General features: G+C 40.3%; 1 protein-coding gene across 1 annotated transcript; it reads right to left on the bottom strand.

The window, feature by feature from the left end:
- Positions 1–261: 261 nt before the first annotated feature.
- SELENOO (selenoprotein O) lies at positions 262–12,138 on the bottom strand. The gene is made up of 9 exons (XM_075208906.1): positions 11,513–12,138; positions 7,728–7,927; positions 7,427–7,607; positions 6,423–6,553; positions 4,582–4,862; positions 3,750–3,894; positions 3,184–3,369; positions 2,358–2,514; positions 262–1,412 (listed from the first exon to the last, which is right to left on the bottom strand). Exons 1-9 carry the CDS (start codon positions 12,086–12,088, stop codon positions 1,212–1,214), a joined length of 2,058 nt encoding a protein of 685 aa, XP_075065007.1. The 5' UTR covers positions 12,089–12,138; the 3' UTR covers positions 262–1,211.
- Between the last annotated feature and the right edge of the window lie 7,191 nt (positions 12,139–19,329).

Raw genomic sequence — 19,329 nt, 5'->3', positions numbered from 1 at the left:
GAGGCCCACACAATCGCAGACTTTGATTGTTTAGACCAACTGGGGTTTTGAGTTCGACATTGCTTGTTCAGTACAGAAAATTTACGAATTGTAAAGTTGAGACTAACCCTAATATCTAGAAAGCAAGTGTGTCCCATGTTTCCAGATTTGTCATATTATATGGCTCAGATGACTATCAAGAGGTGAAGGAAAGATCTGAGCCTTGTCTCTCCTCATCCATTGCCAGTGAAAGTCCAGATAGTCAGTGAGAAACACAGGTAATGTGGATACATGAACCTTTTATTACAATAAATTTTACAAGAGACAGACCACTTGTGTCGAAGGCTGACCTTCCTTGGCAGTAGTCATTGGAAAAAACTGTGGGTGTACCATGAACACATTAAATGATGCTTTCATCATGGAGAAGAACATATTACTTCGATAATAACTTTGGTTAACCATTCACATAAAATCAATGTACAATCTAGCTAAGGAATTAATGGTTATTGATGATCCATGTCTAGGAATATATCATTCCCTTGTAACAAAGTACAGTTTGTACAAAGGCACATAGTAACCATCAGCTAATACGTGAATATCCTAATTCTCCATAAATACAGTAGTAGCTCATGTCTCTGGATAGCTTTTGTGCGTATAAAGCATTAAATATAGCATAAAATTTTATTGCACATGAACTAACCTCTTTCATTGTTTAAAGTAGAGGAAATAGTTATATTAAATATAAAAAAAATTTAAACAGCAGGTCAGGACAAATCGTTTCATCATGTACAGCTAGCTATTTGCTAACTGAGCATTAATTGAGATCCCATGATTTGCCAAATTCTGCTCTATTTGAATTTTTCACATAATTTAAGATAATATTTAGCCTTACTGAAACCACTTAGCAACCTGTAACTGGCTACACAAAATGCAAACAGTAAAGCTATTAATTTATTTCACAAGCACTAGTAGGTGAATATCAGGCCAAAATACATCAGATTTCTGAATTTATATTTTTGCCTTCATGTAAAAATTACATTTGGATACTATATGTACATTCAAAATAGCAATTGGTTCTAGTTGCTATACCTTTTTTCTTCCATATGATGACTATGAAAATATTAACATCCAAACGTAGTTTTAAAAACCTAAGAGCACTTGCTATGGCCTTGTTGACCTTAATTAACTAAAGAACACCCACATTCTTCAGCTGCTAAAGAGGAACAAGGCCATTATGAAGATCAGGTGACACAGAGCTCTGTTGCCCAAAGTGGAGGCCTGCTATTGTAGGGAATCTTTGAGAGGTTTGAAGGGCTACAGGCGGCGGCAGCAGCAGCAGCAGTTTCCAAACCGTCTTCTGATGAAACATCTGGAACCTCATGGAAAGACTCCTCCTCATATGGGTTTTCCAACATCTTCAATACTCGCCTGACCTAGTGAACGGGTTTAGAGCAAAACACTTTGAGAGAAAACAATCCTTCAGTGTTAGATCATTTTACAATGCTGGCCTGGAGGCACTGCTGCTGCTGTCAAAACTGCTTTGTATCTGAACCTACGTTGTGGCATGTGTAATAAGTCTCCTTTATTGGGAGAGATTATAGAATATGCTGTAGCTCTTATTTTTATTGTTTTAAACAGTACAAAATAACTTTGTATCTTCTACATCAGTTTTATCAAAGTTTTACAAGGCTCACATAGGTGTTCTAATATTGGCATGAGGGGTTGGACCAAGTGAAAACAAGTTGGCCATTATCTAGAAGTCTAAACTGGCCAGGGGGTCAGTATATAAACAACCAAAAGAGCAGACAGATACACGTTATGTGAATGGACACATCCACACAAACAGGGGAATAAAATAAACAAAAAACAAAATGATGGAAAAATAAAAAGTGCCCAACAAGTAACTACTAATATAGGTCAGTGTGAATTCAGGTGAGAGTATACTGTAAGGAAAATGGCAAGCTGCCTGCAACCATACCCAAAGTATACCTTCACAGCAGTAAAGGACATAAAAGTAGTCAATACTGACAAACAACCGTATGGAAGATAAATACAGCATAATTAAGGAGTGTCAGGGTGGTGATAATATAGCTTTCCTAGAGAGCAAGTATGCATGCACTTAACAGCAATAACACGAAAAAGACGTTTCGTAATTATGGTCAATCAAATAAATGGTCATGTTATTTTTTCCCATTCTAAAGCTGGGTTCATACTATTAAAGGTAGACATTAATAGGGAACCTGTATCACTGGTGGGGGGGTGTAAGGTTTTTAAAACATTTCAGCTGCATAAGGAGGAAATAAAATCAGCATGAGCGCTAAGAAAATTATGTAATTATAGAAGTGTTGAGTCTTTGTGATAATATACTTTCCCATTACCTCAGTGAAATCTCCCTTCTCAGCAGAATCAATGGCGTTCTGAGCAATATAATTTCTCAGGATATATGCTGGGTTGTTCGAATTCATAATTTTCTCCCGCTCAGCATGCAAAGTGTCTTTATCACCAATATTTGCTTGTTCTTTCTCCAAGCGGACTCTGTAAACACAATGCAGACCATTGGCATTAAAAGAAAACATATTTTCAACATGCGAACTCAAGGAAAAATAAAAACCACAGCCATTTACAATGGTTTACTTTAATATATTTGTGTGGCCTTGCCTATCAGCTGTTAAATGCCATAGAACAAAGTGAGTAATATAGATAGTTGATCCACACCATGAAAAAGATGCAGAGCAGCGATTTTGAAAATTCCACCAGAGCTCTTCCATTCGTGACTCATCATTTTCAATTATTTCTACTTATTCAGTTAATAACATGTTTATACAATAACAAAATAGAAGATATTTTTTTCATAAATGAAAGTTTACATTGTCCACTCATGTAAGGAATAAATGCAATTTGCTACAATTCCAAACTAATTTATTATGTGTCATTTACCTGAAAAACTGTCCTTTCCTCTGATGTTGGGGGGGGGGGGGGGGGGGGGGAGGTCTGTCCACAGGCTTAAGCATGCAAAGTAGTTACTGGTGGGCAATCCTTCCAGCACTCAAATCACTGGTGCTGCGCTTTGCCTCCTGGAAAGCAACACACTTTCCCATCCAATTTGGGCCTTTCTAGATAGCAAAATGGATTCCCACTAATGTTTTCACCACCCCCACGCAACCATACATTCGTTTTTATGCAGTTAAGAAAACATTACAATACCTGTATTTTTGAAGCCATTCTTCCCAGTGCTTCTTGCTACTACTCAGCTGGTCTTCAGTACTGGACTTTTCAAATTGTTCAAATTTTTCTATACGTTCCAGCTCCTTGCTTATGTTGGCTTTAGACCCAATTAATGCAAATAATTGAGGATTGCTCTGTGCTAGCATCAACATCATTGAAAGTTGCCTGGAAAACAAAAAATATATTTGCTACATGTATAACAAGCAATGTGCCAAGTTTAGTGTCAACATAACAAAATAAATACATGACAATTCACCCCAAAGACTAAAACTTTTTAATATTATACAAATAAAACAAAAAAATGTGTGGCCATTTCCATTGTTTCATTAACATACATTACCAACAGCTCATATCAGATTAGCTGCAGTTCGTTACAGAACATTTTTGCTACTTAAACAAATATTAAATATGCCCTTCAATCTATTAGGACGGCAAATGTTCCAGCTGTTTTATTTATAGCCATATATTATGTACAGCCTAACACTGCAATACATGTAATGCTATTGAAAGTAAATAACGATAATGTGTAAGGATATATACAAAACCTTGGGTCCATTCTAGGTTTGCAAGCAACTTTTAATTCTTCCAAGGTAGCACACTGGTCAACAACGGTGTTCAAAAAGCCATCTATGTCTGCAGCATTTCCAGAAAATTTACTGAGGACCCGGAAAGTATTTGTAAAATCAGACCCTAAAAAGAACGGCATTATCAAACATTAATAAAGTTCATATTGTTATTCACATATGCAAACAAGAATTATATACTAAATTATAGATTATAATGCCTTCTAGTACACGACACATGGAGAAAGTTCAGTGAATTAGAAGATACAAACACTATGTTTCAAAGCAATGACATTTATGAACACTGCACATTTAAAGGACTACTGATATTTTATGCACATTGACTGCCAAAAAATGAAGTGTTATGCAAACATCTGGTCTGGCACCCGTTCATTTTAAGGTTTTCATCCGTAAACTACAGAATGAAATGTTTCATGAGTATTACTGCTAAGTCTTATAAAAACTGTATCCAAGCCAATCTGTAAATTGATTGTTTTGGGACCACACAATCAGAAATTTTGTATTTTTTATTATTAACATTTGGTTTGGTGAAGAGGCGTGAACTTTGCCATTTGAAGTGGTTAACCAACTCCATCTGAAATGATTAAATAGACTATGATAATTAGAGTGTGTGTGTGCTGTTTTGCCGCAGGCAATATTTGCAATGTGTGCATGACAAAAATAAATCACTTTGAATTAACAATAATCATCTGTAAAGTTATACATTTGTACTTTTGACAAGTTAAAATCACTGAATTCACACTCGCATGCATACAACTGACCAAGGCTGACTGGTGTAACTGATAAATCTCACCTGTAAGACTCATGGTGTCAAACAAATCTGAGATTAGTTTACTGTCCTCTTCAAGCTCCAGATGAATTAGACCCAACTTCATCCTCATTTTTTGCATGTAGCATCTTTGGAATTCTACATCATATTCATCTTCAAGTATTTTCTGACTAATGTCTAAGGGCAGCTCCGGAACTAGAGCTTCAGCAAACTTCCCCAAATTCCACTTACAGATCTCTGGCTGCTTGTTGTAGGCATAGCGTCCCATATTGTCAGAGCCATTACAAATGTTCTCAGGATCATACCTGCAAAACACAAAATACTCCTACAGTGATCAAGATAATTTAGCCAGAACATCGGGCGCAATGTGTCTCTGTGGACATTCCGGAGAGACATTGTGCAGAATTGAATCTCCACCTAAGAAACATATTCACTAAAGCAGAAAATAAAGAATTCCACCCCCACCCCCATTTTTGACACCACAACTCAAGTTAACACATACATGAAAAAAGGCAAGAAAAAGATCAGAAGGCTAACGCTAGATCAAGTAGACTTTAATAATGGCTGGCATAAAAGGCCATCTTAGGTGAATTGTAAGTCACATGTGTAATCCAATTTAAGACAGTTGTGAATCACAGAAGCAATCATTAGCTGAAATGATAATGGTCTTCAGACTTTTAAAAAAAAATAAAAATATGCCACAACTTTTTAATATTACAGACACTTTGCATTAGAACAAAACTTATTGTGAATTTAAAAACAGGTGATATTTTGTGCATTCTGGATGTCTACTTAGTAAGCACTGATCCAATATATACTGCAATAAGAATACATTACACAATTGTAGACATGATCCCCCTTTTTCATGCACCCTAACAATTTATTTTACTTTGTTCTCATCAAAAGTTATTTTAGTTTTCATATAATGTTTTGGTTACAAGTACAAAGAGCTTTAGTGAAATTACCAGTTGCTCCATGGCAGAGAAAGCAGATGCAGAATGATGTTCTTCATAAAAACAAGGAAGCTGCATGATCACACACAGAACCAGAGGAGGAAAGAGATCATTTCTTATGGCTGTCATTGTTTTTATTGGAGCAAACAACTAAGGGCTAGATTTACTAAACTGCGGGTTTGAAAAAGTGGAGATGTTGCCTATAGCAACCAATCAGATTCTAGCTGTCATTTTGCAGACGTTACTAAATAAATGAAAGCTAGAATCTGATTGGTTGCTATAGGCAACATCCCCACTTTTTCAAACCTGCAGCTTAGTAAATCTAGCCCTAAATGTTACCAGATTTGTATGAAGAGTTTGACTGTTTTCTAAAGAGCTGCTCACTATTATAATATGTACTGCTCAAAGGTGTTTACAACAAGTATACAAATAGCCAAATGCTGCAAACCCATGGGCATTAGGAAGGACTTCAGAGAGAAGACAGGTAGCACCTAAGGGTTTGTACTAATGTTTAGCCATTTTGTACTAACCTGTCTCAGAAGGTGGAAAGAAATCCAGGGGCTCTATATCTGACTAATCAGCCTCCATACTGATATGTTCCACAACACAAGGGCGGCTGAGAAGAGCACTGACTAGGTAAATAGATTATTGTAAGCAAGCTGTGTTTGGGCTAAGAGACCAACTAAAAATAGGTTATTACCATTAAATATATTTATTGCAGATTTTATAATTTTGCACAATGTTATTGGTCTTTGAAAATAAATTCTTTATCAAAACGCATACTTTTAGCTAATTATCAGAGTGTGGAGCCACCAACACTGGTATTTACACACATGGCTTCTCCCCACCAGGGGTGATATCTACGGGTGTATAAAGTACAATGTGACGAAGATATGCTACTTCCATACCAACCTATCTAAGAAACCAAACGGTCCATAATCAATAGTAAGTCCAGCAATGCTCATGTTATCAGTATTTAGTACGCCGTGGCAGAATCCAACACATTGCCATTCAGCAACCAGCTTGGCAGTTCTTCTTGTAATCTAGAAGAAAATAAATGTTATTCACTAGAAACACTAAACCCCCATAAAATCAGTGACATACAGAACTAATAGTTAACATAATGACATTTTGTGACATATATTTTTGATTGTCCAACAACTTATAATCAAATTTTTTCTGATATGAATTTAGTCTGGGTCTTCTGACAGAGATTTTTATTTACAAGGTCAAAATACTAGCAATGCAAAAAATCCCACATATGAAAATCTATGAGAAGACTGCTATTGAAGATTCAAATGTTTAGCCGCATAAAGGGAAAGGATTCTTAAAACAGATCTATTTTCATAGAACATTAAACCCTTTGTTGGTTTATGTCAAATAATCAAAATGAGAGGAAACGGTGGAACACACATCAATTGTATATTGTAAATGAAAACTTACTACACAAGGTGGCTTGCTAATCTATGGGGTAGGACACTAAACATGGGTTGCCATACCATCCTTGGAAGGGAGGGGGATCCTAGTGATCCTCTCTTTGCAAAAATACTTTGCATTACTAACCAAGTATTACTATTATTTTGTACATGTCCACAACTTCTAAGTCACTATACTTCCGACAAAGTGTTTAATTTGTAGACGATACAATAGTAATTTTACAATGAACTACCAGTCTGTCTAAATATTTTGTTCCTTATTGGGAAAAAAATATTGGTTAGTGCTCAAATTTTACAAATCATTCTATTTACACTAAACATATTTGGGTAAGGCACCACGTTATTTCATTTGATGTCGTTCCCTGCATTAAAAAGTTAAGTATATTTAGAACGTATTTGTAAAGGTCCACCTTTTATTTTTTAAATGGAGATTTATTAATTATGGGCTGTGAAACAGCACAAAAATAATGCAAACACTACCTCTCTGAAGAACACAGCATTCCTCTCTGCTGCATTGTCTGCATACTTCTCATGTATGTCTGGATAGAATGTGCTGATCACATAATCCAGCATTTGGATCCGAATATCATTTCTGTCGACACTTGGACCTTGCCGGCCGGTATACTCATCAACTGGCTTGAAGATCTCAAACGATCCAAACCTGAAAAAATAAAAATAGCAATTTCTTACTCAAAACTTTCAGATTACAGCATTTAGAAAAGAACCAGAAAGTGTAGCGCTTCTCATTAAAGCTGTAGAGATACTTGAATGCCAAAATGACCTTAGAAATGTGGGAGCAATGCGTAAAACTACTGTGCATTTCTCTTTCTTGGGGTTCCCATCGTAGTAGACATCTCTGATAACAGTGGAGTCCGAGGTAACGCAGGCACCAGCCCTTGTGCTTGGTATTCCAAGGTGGAACATGGCTTCACTGCAGAGGAATTCTCTTATGCTGGATCGCAACACTTTTCTACCATCTGCCTGTCTAGAATACAAGACAATTTTAGAAAATTAAAAAAATACAATACACACGACAATTTTATTAATTGAAACTAATTTTCAGTTTTAATACTGTTGATAATACTCCTCACGTTTTTAGATTAGAGAATTCTGTGAATCTGTAAAATATCACCAAAATGTCATAGCAAATCGTTTAACAACTAGTTACCTACTAAACAAAATTTATACATGATACTTCACCAAAAATAAGTCTTTCAAGTTGAAAAACAGCTGCGTATGAAAAGTTTCAGACTTTAGCTCAGTAATGGGCAACGGGGTCCTCCGAGTCTTCACACACTCTATAGCAGTGTTGGCTAACCTGTGACACTCCATGTGTTGTGAAACTACTAGTCCCAGCATACCCTTCCAGCAATAAGCTGCTATATATTGGCAAAGCATGCTGGGACTTGTAATTTCACAACACCTGGAGTGTCACAGGATAGCCAACACTGCTCTATAGAGATCTATGGACACGGCTGGTCGTGAGTCTATACACACTTCCACATTTGCCATCTTTTAAAGAGATTAGGAAGTTTATAAAACCAAATGATATTATGTGCTTTGGAACGATATAACATGATTGTGGGAGCGTACACACACTAATACGATACCTTACCAAATGGTCAACACAATAATTGGATGAAAAAACATGTAGTGTGTAACCAGCTTTAAGTGTATCAGGTTGCCGATTACTGTCTTAGATAAAACTATGTATGCTTCCAGTCCAGTTTCAAATACTTCTGCAGCTTTCTTAGTAACAAGAGCTGCTAATTTCTACATTAAAACCATTAACTCAATAAGGCATCAGCTCACTTGAGTTATTTCTTGCCTTTTGTACTAGTGTTTTGCTTTTTGTTTTTTTAACTTAAAAGGTTTTTATTACGTTTTTTGGTAAAATAATATATAACCTACATAGCAGTAATTACTGATTACAGTGCATAATGTCAAGCAGAGTAGTGAATCAAAACTGCCAATAAACAGACATTCAAAAAAAATAACAAAAAACAAAACACATAAAACATTAAATTACATGTAAAACAGACCAAGGGGGAGGGAGAGGAAAACAAACAGTGGGGAAAGAGTTGGGACACGGGCCATACAGTAATCAATTTACCATAATAGTAATTATGAGATCAGGACATCTACACCTCACAGAAGTATACAGCATAAGCATGAGGGGTTAAGAGGCAGACATATGAACCATTTAACCAGAGGCAAAGAAACTGTTGAAACATAATTAAAGCCTATAGTTTCCATCTCATAGCTGTGTTGGACTTTGTTAATAATTTTGGTAAGAGACCGAATCAAAGGGGATTTCCAGTTTCGCGCTATTGCGGCTCTTGCTGAGATAAGTATATGCCCAGCAACATAAGGATTATGGCTCTGAAGATGAGGGGGATAAAGGTGTAAAAGTGCAATAGCTGGAGATACCATACTGAGATGCCTCCCGCATGAGAGGTAGGGGAGAAAGAGGACATAATACCAGGTGGAGCCGGCTTCAAAATCGGTGGGTATGAGGGTTGGGAATGTATCCAATGTCTAATTTGAAGCTACTTATAATAATCACAAACTGGAATATCTTCTTGAATTTGTGACAAAGGGGAAAGTAATCCTCCCTCCATAAGATCCTACACCCGTCTAGCACCCTGTGTATTCCAAAAGTCAAGACGGAGGTCTGGGATCAATTGTGACAGTGCAATTGTAGAAAGACTAGAGGCGGGGAGGTGGTATTCTGGTAAAGAAATCAGCATCTTGTCCTAGATGTACTAGTGTACATCTGGGTCAAGACTATTGTACAGATGTACAGAGTGTACTGGTGTTTTTAACGATAGTACAATGGATGATGAATCTGAAAATGGAGACCATTGTTTTCAATTACCCATGTACACTCACAATGTTACTTGTATACCATTACAGGTATTTAACATACATTAAATGCATCGGCATCAATAGAGGGACCTACAATGATCTCAAACGCTAGAAAAACAACAGCATATCAAACACATTGGACGTGGGTTCACATGATTTGCATTTCAAAAAAACAAGCCCAAATCAAGGACATTTACAAAAATGCTGTCCCACAGCTCTATATGCACCAATATGCCTATTTGTCCACTTGCACATAACTAGAAGGAATTTGGGAGTGTTTCTTTCTGGAACTGGCCCTGTAGACATGTTCTGTGTCTGCATTTATAGGCACAGATGAAAATACACATGGTGAGAAAAATAAAAATGTCACTTACCTCTGTAAGTCAAGCTTAGCAGCACTCCCACATTTAAAAGCACAGTAGCTAGCATTGCTGTAACACCACTGGAGCCATGGTTTAATTCTGACCAGGTCACTTTCTGTTGGAGTTAATACTATTCAGCTGTGTTTGAGTGGATGATCTCCACTTTTTTTTTCACCCAAAAACTGGTAGGTTCAATGGATTCTGACGAAAAAATATAACCTATTGTGTACATTTGTGTGGTAAAATTTTACAACTGTAGGCTTCAATGGTGCAGGATCTGACGTAAATGATTCAATATGCTATGGAAAGTTCTGCATAATATGGTGGTGCTAAGCATCATCATCATTTATATAGCGCCAACATATTTGATAGCGCTTTACAATTGGGGACAAACAGTAATAAACAAACTGGGTAAAACAGACAAAGAGGTGAAAAGGCCCTTGCTCGCAAGCTTACAGTCTATGGAAGCAAATAAGCAATAATATAATTATTATAAACAATAATAATTAGGACTACAATTTTTCTTCAAATATACTGCTAGTACTAACAAAATGTATTTAACAAATTACCCATGAGATTAGGGAACATGGGAACTGTTTTTATTACATGTGTCAGATGTGTACTTTTTAACAGAAAAAAGGAATTGTCTGCTTTAAATGCACCTGTTACAAAGGCTGTCCCTATAAAAATATAGAATGACTCTTGGTTGCCAGCATCTGCAGAGCCCTGTAAAGAGCAACTCAGTTTGCAGAGAAAGAGAGCTTCTGCATCAAATAGTCATAATACCCCCCCCCCCCCTCCCCTCTCCTCTCCATTAAATGCTCTTCTCCAGGACTTCAATTAAACCTCTTCTTCCACCAAAACAAACTTGCAAATTAATAAAAAGATATCCCATAGTCAGTCAAGAAAGCAGAAACTACCCAGCTACTAGCACCAGAAGATACAATTAATTGCACTTCAAGACTAGAGCTGCCAGGATCTTGGTATTTTACTATATTGACTTTGTGTGAATGTACCTGTATATTAGCAAACATAGAAGCACATGACGTTTGAGCTGTGGGGCTGCATTTTACACTTTTGTAATTAACTCTTAAGTGGTTGAAAGAGAATTTCTGCACTGCTGAGTCATGATCTGACAGAGACAAGTTTGTGCAGTCATTCCTTTAAAGTGTAGAATGATGGCGATTGCTTCTATGCAGTGTACAAAGTAGAAGGACTGGATCACAGAATGTAAATGGAGCAGCAGCAAACCAGGTGAATGTTGCTTTATATCTAGGTGGCTCCTGCAGTTCATGGCATTGTTGTTACATGTCTACATGTGTGTTGATGGGTTCACTTGCCTGGAGTAGGGGGTGAGCCCGGCTCCCTTCAGCTGGATCTCCCAGCGCTCCCCTGCCGGGTTTAACACTTCCCCGAGGTACATGGCCGCCCCGTCCCCCAGCTGTCCCGCGAAGCTCCCGAATTGGTGGCCGCAGTAGCAGTGAGCGGCCGGCCGGGAGCCTGGCAGTAGCCGGTTGCCACTGAAGTACTCGGCCGCCTGGTCTTCATCTTCCTCCCCGAGCTGCAGACCAAGCAAAGCCAGTGCTGGGTGAGACAGCGCCACCACCTTGGGGGTCAGCACCGGGGTGGGACGCACTGGGGAGAAGCAGGCCCCCGAGACCTGCCGGGACCGCACGGCGTCTTCGTCCTGCCCATCACCCTGCTCCACGGGCAGACTGCGCAGCGCCCGGTTATCAAAGCGCAGAGTCCGCAGGTTGGAGGCCGGACTGGCGGAGGTCTGCAGCGCGCGCTTCATCATCCCCAGCGCCGTCGTGAGCAGTGTGTCCATCCGCGACCCGCCTGTCCCTGGGAGCGGGCGGATCACACCCGAACGTGCCAAAATACAGCAGGCACGTGTCAGGCTCGGAGCCATCCGCGTGCCCACAACCAGGACAAACCCAACATAAACACAAATCACATGACACAGAGGTAGACTCCGCCCCTTAACATCATGTCCTATAGTGACAGCGTACCCCGCCCACTCCGCTGGTGGGTGGTGTCATTATGTACAATTCCATTTCCCTCAGAGGTGAGCAGAAAGTTCTGTGATGTCCAGGTCCCTAGTACCTGAGAATGGGAGCAGCCAGACATCCTGGTGACACCTGGCGACTCCTCACTCAGAAATGAATTCCCTCCTATACTTGCAGTATGTACCCCGCACTAAATAAAATATATGTTTTTCACTGCTCTGCAAAGGTAAGTACTTCTGTGAGACTATTCCGTACTTAGCAAGGAACAGTATCAATTCCTCTAACTGGCACGTGTAAACGTCTGCCTTTTTTGCAAACGCAAGCTTGCTCTGCAAACCTATGCATTTTGGCAGAAATCTGGGTGAGCAGTGGAATCAGGGCATGATTATCCATTACGCTCAGTGTTGACTGGGGCATGAAGGGCCCACCAGGGGAATGCAATGGTAGGGGCCCAAAAAAAGGATGTGTGCCAGCGGCACACTGCTGAAGGGGGTGTGACCAGACACCTGAGTAGTGTAAGACAAGGCACATGTTATACTTTCATGCATAATAATTTGCCTAGGAATCATGGGACTGCTTCTTGTTACTTCTGAGTCCTCTGAGTGTGTGTGATCTTATTCTAAGGACCTAGATGGGTGGCCAGTAAATCATACTTCCCAACTTTTCCTCGTTGACTTCAGGGAGATCCCAGAGAAGGTGGGTGTGTGGGGGCGGGGCTTGATTAATTGCATCATTTTGGCACCGTCCTCTAAACTATTGTCACAATTTTGGCCAATTAGAGCAGGGGGCGGGACTAAGATAACAATATTTGTGTCATTAAGCCCCGCCTGCACCACTTATCTAGTGCGGGGGCGAGAACCGGGAGGTTTCCCCATACTTGCCAACTCTCCCGGAATGTCCGGGAGACTCCCGCATTTTGTGAGAGTCTCCCGGACTCCCGGGCGAGTGTGGCAATCTCCCGAATTCTGCCCACTTCACTAGGAAGTGCCCCACTTCCTAGTGAAGTGGGCAGAATTAGATCCCAAACGCCGCGATTCCCGGTGAATCGCGGCGTTTGGCCCCGCCCCCGCTGTCAAATGACGCAATTTGCGTCATGACGTCACAGGGGGCGGGGCCGAAATGACGCGATTTCGGCCACCCCGCCCCTTCACGCCCCCCTCCACTGGCTGGCTCCCGGAAGGGAGCTGAAGAAAGTAGGTAAGTATGGGTTTCCCTGCTCGCCCGGGAGGTCTCCCAGAAATGCGGGAGTCTCCCGGACATTCCTGGAGAGTAGGCAACCATACGTTAAAGAAAAGCAGCTACTGAATCTCTAGAGACTGAAGTGTCTTACATTTCTGTCTCCATTGCTGAAGTCATGTTGTCTTACCTGTCAGTCTTTGATTAAATCTTGGTCTCCATGAAAATGGCCACCTCTATAGGTCTCAATACATGGACATAGGACACAATTTCTGAACTGTGTCATCATGCCACAGATGGCGAAGCCAAACACATCTTGTACTGGCTCAGCATCAGGGAGAATGACAGACTCTTCAGGGAGTGAGGGAGATCACCCCTATTTCAGGGAGTCTCCCTGACATTCAAGCAGAGTTGGCAAGTATACAGTAAATACAGGATTAAGTACTTGATAAAGTACATCCTAGTGGTTATATATGTGGCCAGTCTTTTGTACCTAAAGGTATGTCTCTCTTAGTTTTGTTTCCTGCAGTACTGTACAATAGAAAGATTCACAATAATAATAACTGATAAGTCTGGCACACAAATAATGTAAAACAATGATATCTAATACTAAAAAAAAATATTTAAATTATCCAAGTTTGATCATTATGATTGCTTATTAGTTGACAAAAATTACACTGTTCAGTTTAAATTAATTGTTACAGAAAGAAGATTGAACAGATTATATCTAAAGACAAACTGATATGTGGCACCTCCTACATTATGGTCGAGTTTTAGATGCTTTGCATGCAAATGTACAGCATGACCCCGTTTTAAAGTGTATTATGTTACGCACTGCTTACAACCCTTTCCCCGAAAATTAACTGTCCCCCATTTTTTCCCAGATTTATCTATTAAGTGGAGCCTACCCACAGTGCATGTACACTTTTTTGTTCCTTCTCTTCCCACTCCATCCCACCTCCCTATCTCATATTGCACCAAGCGAACATATTTCATCTGTTCACTCGGCATCAAAAAACCTCTACCACTTTACACACTGGTGCTTTTCTCTTTCTGTGGTCCGCTCTGAATGACAGAAGATCGCTGCTTGTCAGTACCCATTCAAACTGCACACCGAAAAGTAGTACTAACTACTTATGAGTAACACTGATTTTCATGGTCCAGGGTAAGTGTCAAGTGGAGATGTGTTCACATAGTAGCTGTAGATCATCTAAAGAGACAGCAGCTGTGCCAGGTAAGTTATGCCGAGGGTATGTGGTCAGAGCTGGATTAAGGCTTTGGGGGATCCTGGGCACTTAAGACAGGGTGTCCCTATGGTCTAATACAGTGCTCAAAGTGCGGTGGTATGTGCCGATAAGGTATACTGGTACTTCTTCTCCCCACTCCATGTAAAGAGCATGTCAGCATACAACTGGTTCTTCTGGGGGAGGGGTTGATGGCACAGCAGTGTGATCGAGTGACTGGATTTGTCACCTGTCACATTGCACCTTGCTGCAAGCAGGGGTGCCAAGATGGGGGTGTGGTAGGTGTTGCTGAGTAATGATAACCTCTTCCGTGGAACTTCCAGTCATCTACAGTAGATTTGATGGGAATCTGCAAGGAGGCGGCTGTCTGTTAGACTAGCAGTAGACAGCTTTGACAGCCAAGGCAACAGAAATGGAAACATAGTCCAACCCACCAGTGTCTACTGATTGCATCATGCAAGAGAACAACACTCTGCTCACCCAACTGCCACTGTCTCCAGACACACTGTGCTTTGATGAGGAGGAAGACCTGGGGTTGTTCAGCAATATGGAGAAACAGGGCAGAGACAACAAGTTCATGACAATACAAAAAGTTTTCTGAGTTTCGTTTATGGCGTTTTGGAGACTGCTGCAATGTACTGCACATAATTGATCTGTAACAGAAAATAGAGTACAGCAAGCAGTCTGTAAGTTACTGAATGCATGGAATAAAATGTAGTATCATCTCTTTGTACTTTAAGGTTTATTATAACCACTTTATACTGGTGTGTTTCCTGTTTTCCCCAACAATACACATATGTTTTACATTCTTCTATGTCAGTATCTGATTACAGGTATGATACAGAGCAAAAGTATTGATGACTGAAAATATACCTGTGACTGGATCACTATTAAATAACTTTTGGTATAAATTTATTTAAAGCAAATAGCGCAGGGCGCTTAGTTATATAATTGCACATGCACTTATTTTTGATATTGTGTATATTGTGAGATAGAAAATCGTTATTTCTGAGACCAGGGTAGAAAATTTGTTTTTCTGTTGTAATCTTTCAAAAGCAAATACCTTATTTCTGATGTATATCTGATACTATAAGTCTTTGTTTTAAAAGCCTTTTCATATCTTGGTGCAAGGAAATGCTTTTGTTTGTAACCTTGCTAGAGGGAATGCATTCATGTCTGAGGTATATGTTTGATTTCTGATAAGCATTTGTAAGTTTGTAAGCGAAGCCCCTGAAAGATCTCACTAAGAATAAACTCCCCAAAGTAGTTCCATGGACACCCGCTTGTGAGCTGGCATTTCAGTCGTTAAAGGAAGCCCTGGTTCAAGCTCCAGTACTGTTGGCACCTAACTATGAAAATGACTTAATTGTGCAAACTGACTCGTCACAGTATGGACTGGGAGCAGTGCTTAGCCAGGTGGGGCCTGATGGGCAGGAGCACCCTGTGGCCTATTTGAGCAGAAAACTGCTAAACAGGGACATGGGGTATGCCACAATTGAGAAGGAATGTTTGGCGATTGTGTGGGCAGTGAAAAAACTACAAGCTTATTTGCATGTACGACATTTTACTGTGGTGACTGATCATAATCCTTTAAAGTGGCTACAATGCACCTCAGGGGAAAATGGCCGTTTGTTGCGCTGGAGCCTTGCACTTCAAATTTATAACTTTGACATAATTCACAAGCAAGGAAAGGCTCACAGCAATGCGAATGGACTGTCTCGGCAGGAAGAGCCAGAACCTCCGGGTCACCTCCGGTAACCCTAGGAAACGGCGGACCAGGAGCAAAATCGTCGGACATGGCACCCTGGTTGCTGCGTAGACAAGGGGGGGGGGGGGGGGGGTGTGACTGGATCACTATTAACTTTTGGTATAAATTTATTTAAAGCAAATAGCGCAGGGCGCTTATTTATATAATTGCAAGTGCACTTATTTTTGATATTGTGTATATTGTGAGATAGGAAATAGTTTTTTGTGAGACCAGGGTAGAAAATTTGTTTTTTCTGTTTTAACCTTTCAAAAACAAATACCTTATTTCTGATGTATATCTGATACAATAAGTCTTTGTTTTTAAATCCTTTTGCATATCTTGGTGCAAGGAAATGCTTTTGTTTGTAACCTTGCTAGAGGGAATGCAATCATGTCTGAGGTATGTATTTGAGTTCTGATAAGCATTTGTAAGTCTGTTATGTAGACTAAAGGATGTCCTAATTAAGGCTAATTAAGTCTATTCAATGTGAGTGACCAACACTTGAATGCACATCAGGGGGCAGTTACCTGAATGCAGGTCCTGTTAGACAGACAGGAACTCTAAACAATGGAGACAGAACATCTGAAGAGATCAGGGGAATGTGGAAGTTAAATTGTGTTAGATGCAAAAATTAGATTACATCCTGAGATCTGAGGGAATATTCTAGACGGGTTGGAACCAGCTAGGTCCAATGGGCTGGCTTACCCCTGCTAGGAGTTATGTCAGAACTGTATAAAAGATGAGCTGTTTGAGCATGTAATGTATTTTTCTGATTTTCATCTGACCTGATCACACTGGTACCTTCCACCAGTGTGAGAGCAAATAAACATCTTGCTTCAAAACCTGCTTGAAAACATCTTCAATATTGCTGTATTCTTGCAGATTAGACCCAAAATCTAATCCATTCTCCTGCTGTCTGAGGTTTGGACACAAACTTTTCCAGTACCACCGCTCTGCCTGTTACCCATGCAGCCCTGGTTAGTGTGACAGGCATGGGGGGATCCATCCACAGCAACCCTGATCTATAGTGAGAGGTCAGGAGTACCAGCCCGGGTACACCAGCAACGAGGTACACTAGCAGTGTCAGTTACCCAGAAGGAACGTGGTTCTGAGTGCCATAGAGCTCAGTGGTGGCAGCAGGCTCCTCCCACTGCGGCAGGAGGGGCGTATTCGGAACAGCGAAAGGGACGGTGGCAAAGTAAGCCCAGCTGGTTCCCAGCAACAACAGACAGGGTGGCATAAGCGGTCTATCCTGTCACAGTACCACTTATCCATATTACATCATGTTACTGGGCAGGGGCTCCAAGAAAGTGGACAAAGTAATCCAAACAGTTTGGCACTGCCCTCTTTGGCAGCACAGCAGCGCTCTGCAGTAGCCACAAACTCAATCAGCATCTATGGAAGGGGTCCCAAGAAGTTGCGTTATCGGGGGCATAAATCTCTTTTGCAGCCATGGCTGCACAGAGAGTATCTGTTAACTTCTGTTTATACCGTCGCCTGCAGCACTGCTTAGTACTCGTGCCCCATGCATTTCTGCTCATCTGTCTTACATCATCTATATTCTAGGTCAACACCCCTTATCCTCGAGATCTCTATGATTATCAGCGTGGAACGATGATGTGCTCTGCTGCGATTTTTACAGAATACAAAGCAATGGATGCAGCTACTTCCATCTGGACCTCAGACTAGATTCATCATCATCCTTATCATCAACATTTATTTATATAGCGCCAGCAGATTCCGTAGCGCTTTACAAATGGGAACAAACAGTAATAAAACAATACTGGGTAATACATACGTAGAGGCAAGAAGGCCCTGCTCGTAAGCTTACAATCTATGGAATCTAGATTCCTAATGTGACCCACTGAGAGCCATCCTTCAGAGATGCTGTTGTTAGACTAATGATAGCTGGGTTTTTGCATATATCTTGGTATCTGTAGGAGTCCAAGTGAACAAGAATCAGGATTAACCCCCTTGAAGTGGGCTGCTATGTGCCAAAGAGGTGAGGTACACAGGGTGTATAGCATTGCATCATTTAACATGTTTTATATTATACTATACAGTATTAAAAAAGCATATACATTTTTATCAAAAATATCCCGCAGTTTTCTTTAATTTCCGTACCAGTACTTCTAAATTCCCACTTCGACCATTGGTCTAATACATATAGAGATAGTGTTGCCCATATACAAAAACATTGTCCTTGTATTACTTACATTGCCCCCTAACGTCTCTCTCACTGTTGTTTGCCCTCCATATATTGGTATGAGTTGGCGCTGCCTCAAAGTGGCAGTGCCTAGCCCTCTCCAGGCGCTAGATCACCTCTATCCCTGTGTTGTGCTCCGTTACCGGTTCTTGCATCTGCTGTTGGTTTCTTGAGGTCAGTTACTGCTTGGCCAGATCCTGGAATGTTGGGTTCCTGTTTGGAAAAGTGTTAGTTACTATTCACCTCCTGGAAAGCTGAGCAATGACTATACACTAGGAAGTGGTATCACTACCTGGGGAGAAGGTCAGAGAACTCCTGAGACACATTGCAATTTGTGACTTTCTAAGCTATTAACAGACAAAACACGTTGAGATACTGGTACTAACTCTGTCGTGATACTGCTAGGAAATTACTCTCATCTGGACGTGGTTCACTACATGATCAATTATACAGATAAGCTATTATTCCTCATCTAAATGTGAGTGCATTACTTTGTATGTATGAAATAAATTTTGTTGCATTTACAATATTACACTATCTGGATCTCTATTGATTATTCTCATGAGGCACAAGGTTACCATTTGGACCTGAAAGAAATGTGTCCTGATACAGAGCAATGGATTTCATACAGATAAGCCATAAAGATTTTATATCTGGTACGCAGTTATACACATAAGTGGGAACGGTGTGCACTGCCTGGTACATCTGAAAACACTATCTCTGGCACAATTTCTCTGGTTAAATCTATCCAACCTCTCTTTGGTGATGAGG

This window comes from Mixophyes fleayi, chromosome 4 (assembly GCF_038048845.1).
Source record: "Mixophyes fleayi isolate aMixFle1 chromosome 4, aMixFle1.hap1, whole genome shotgun sequence".
Lineage (NCBI taxonomy): Eukaryota > Metazoa > Chordata > Amphibia > Anura > Limnodynastidae > Mixophyes > Mixophyes fleayi.
This window is presented reverse-complemented; position numbering and strand designations above follow the sequence as displayed.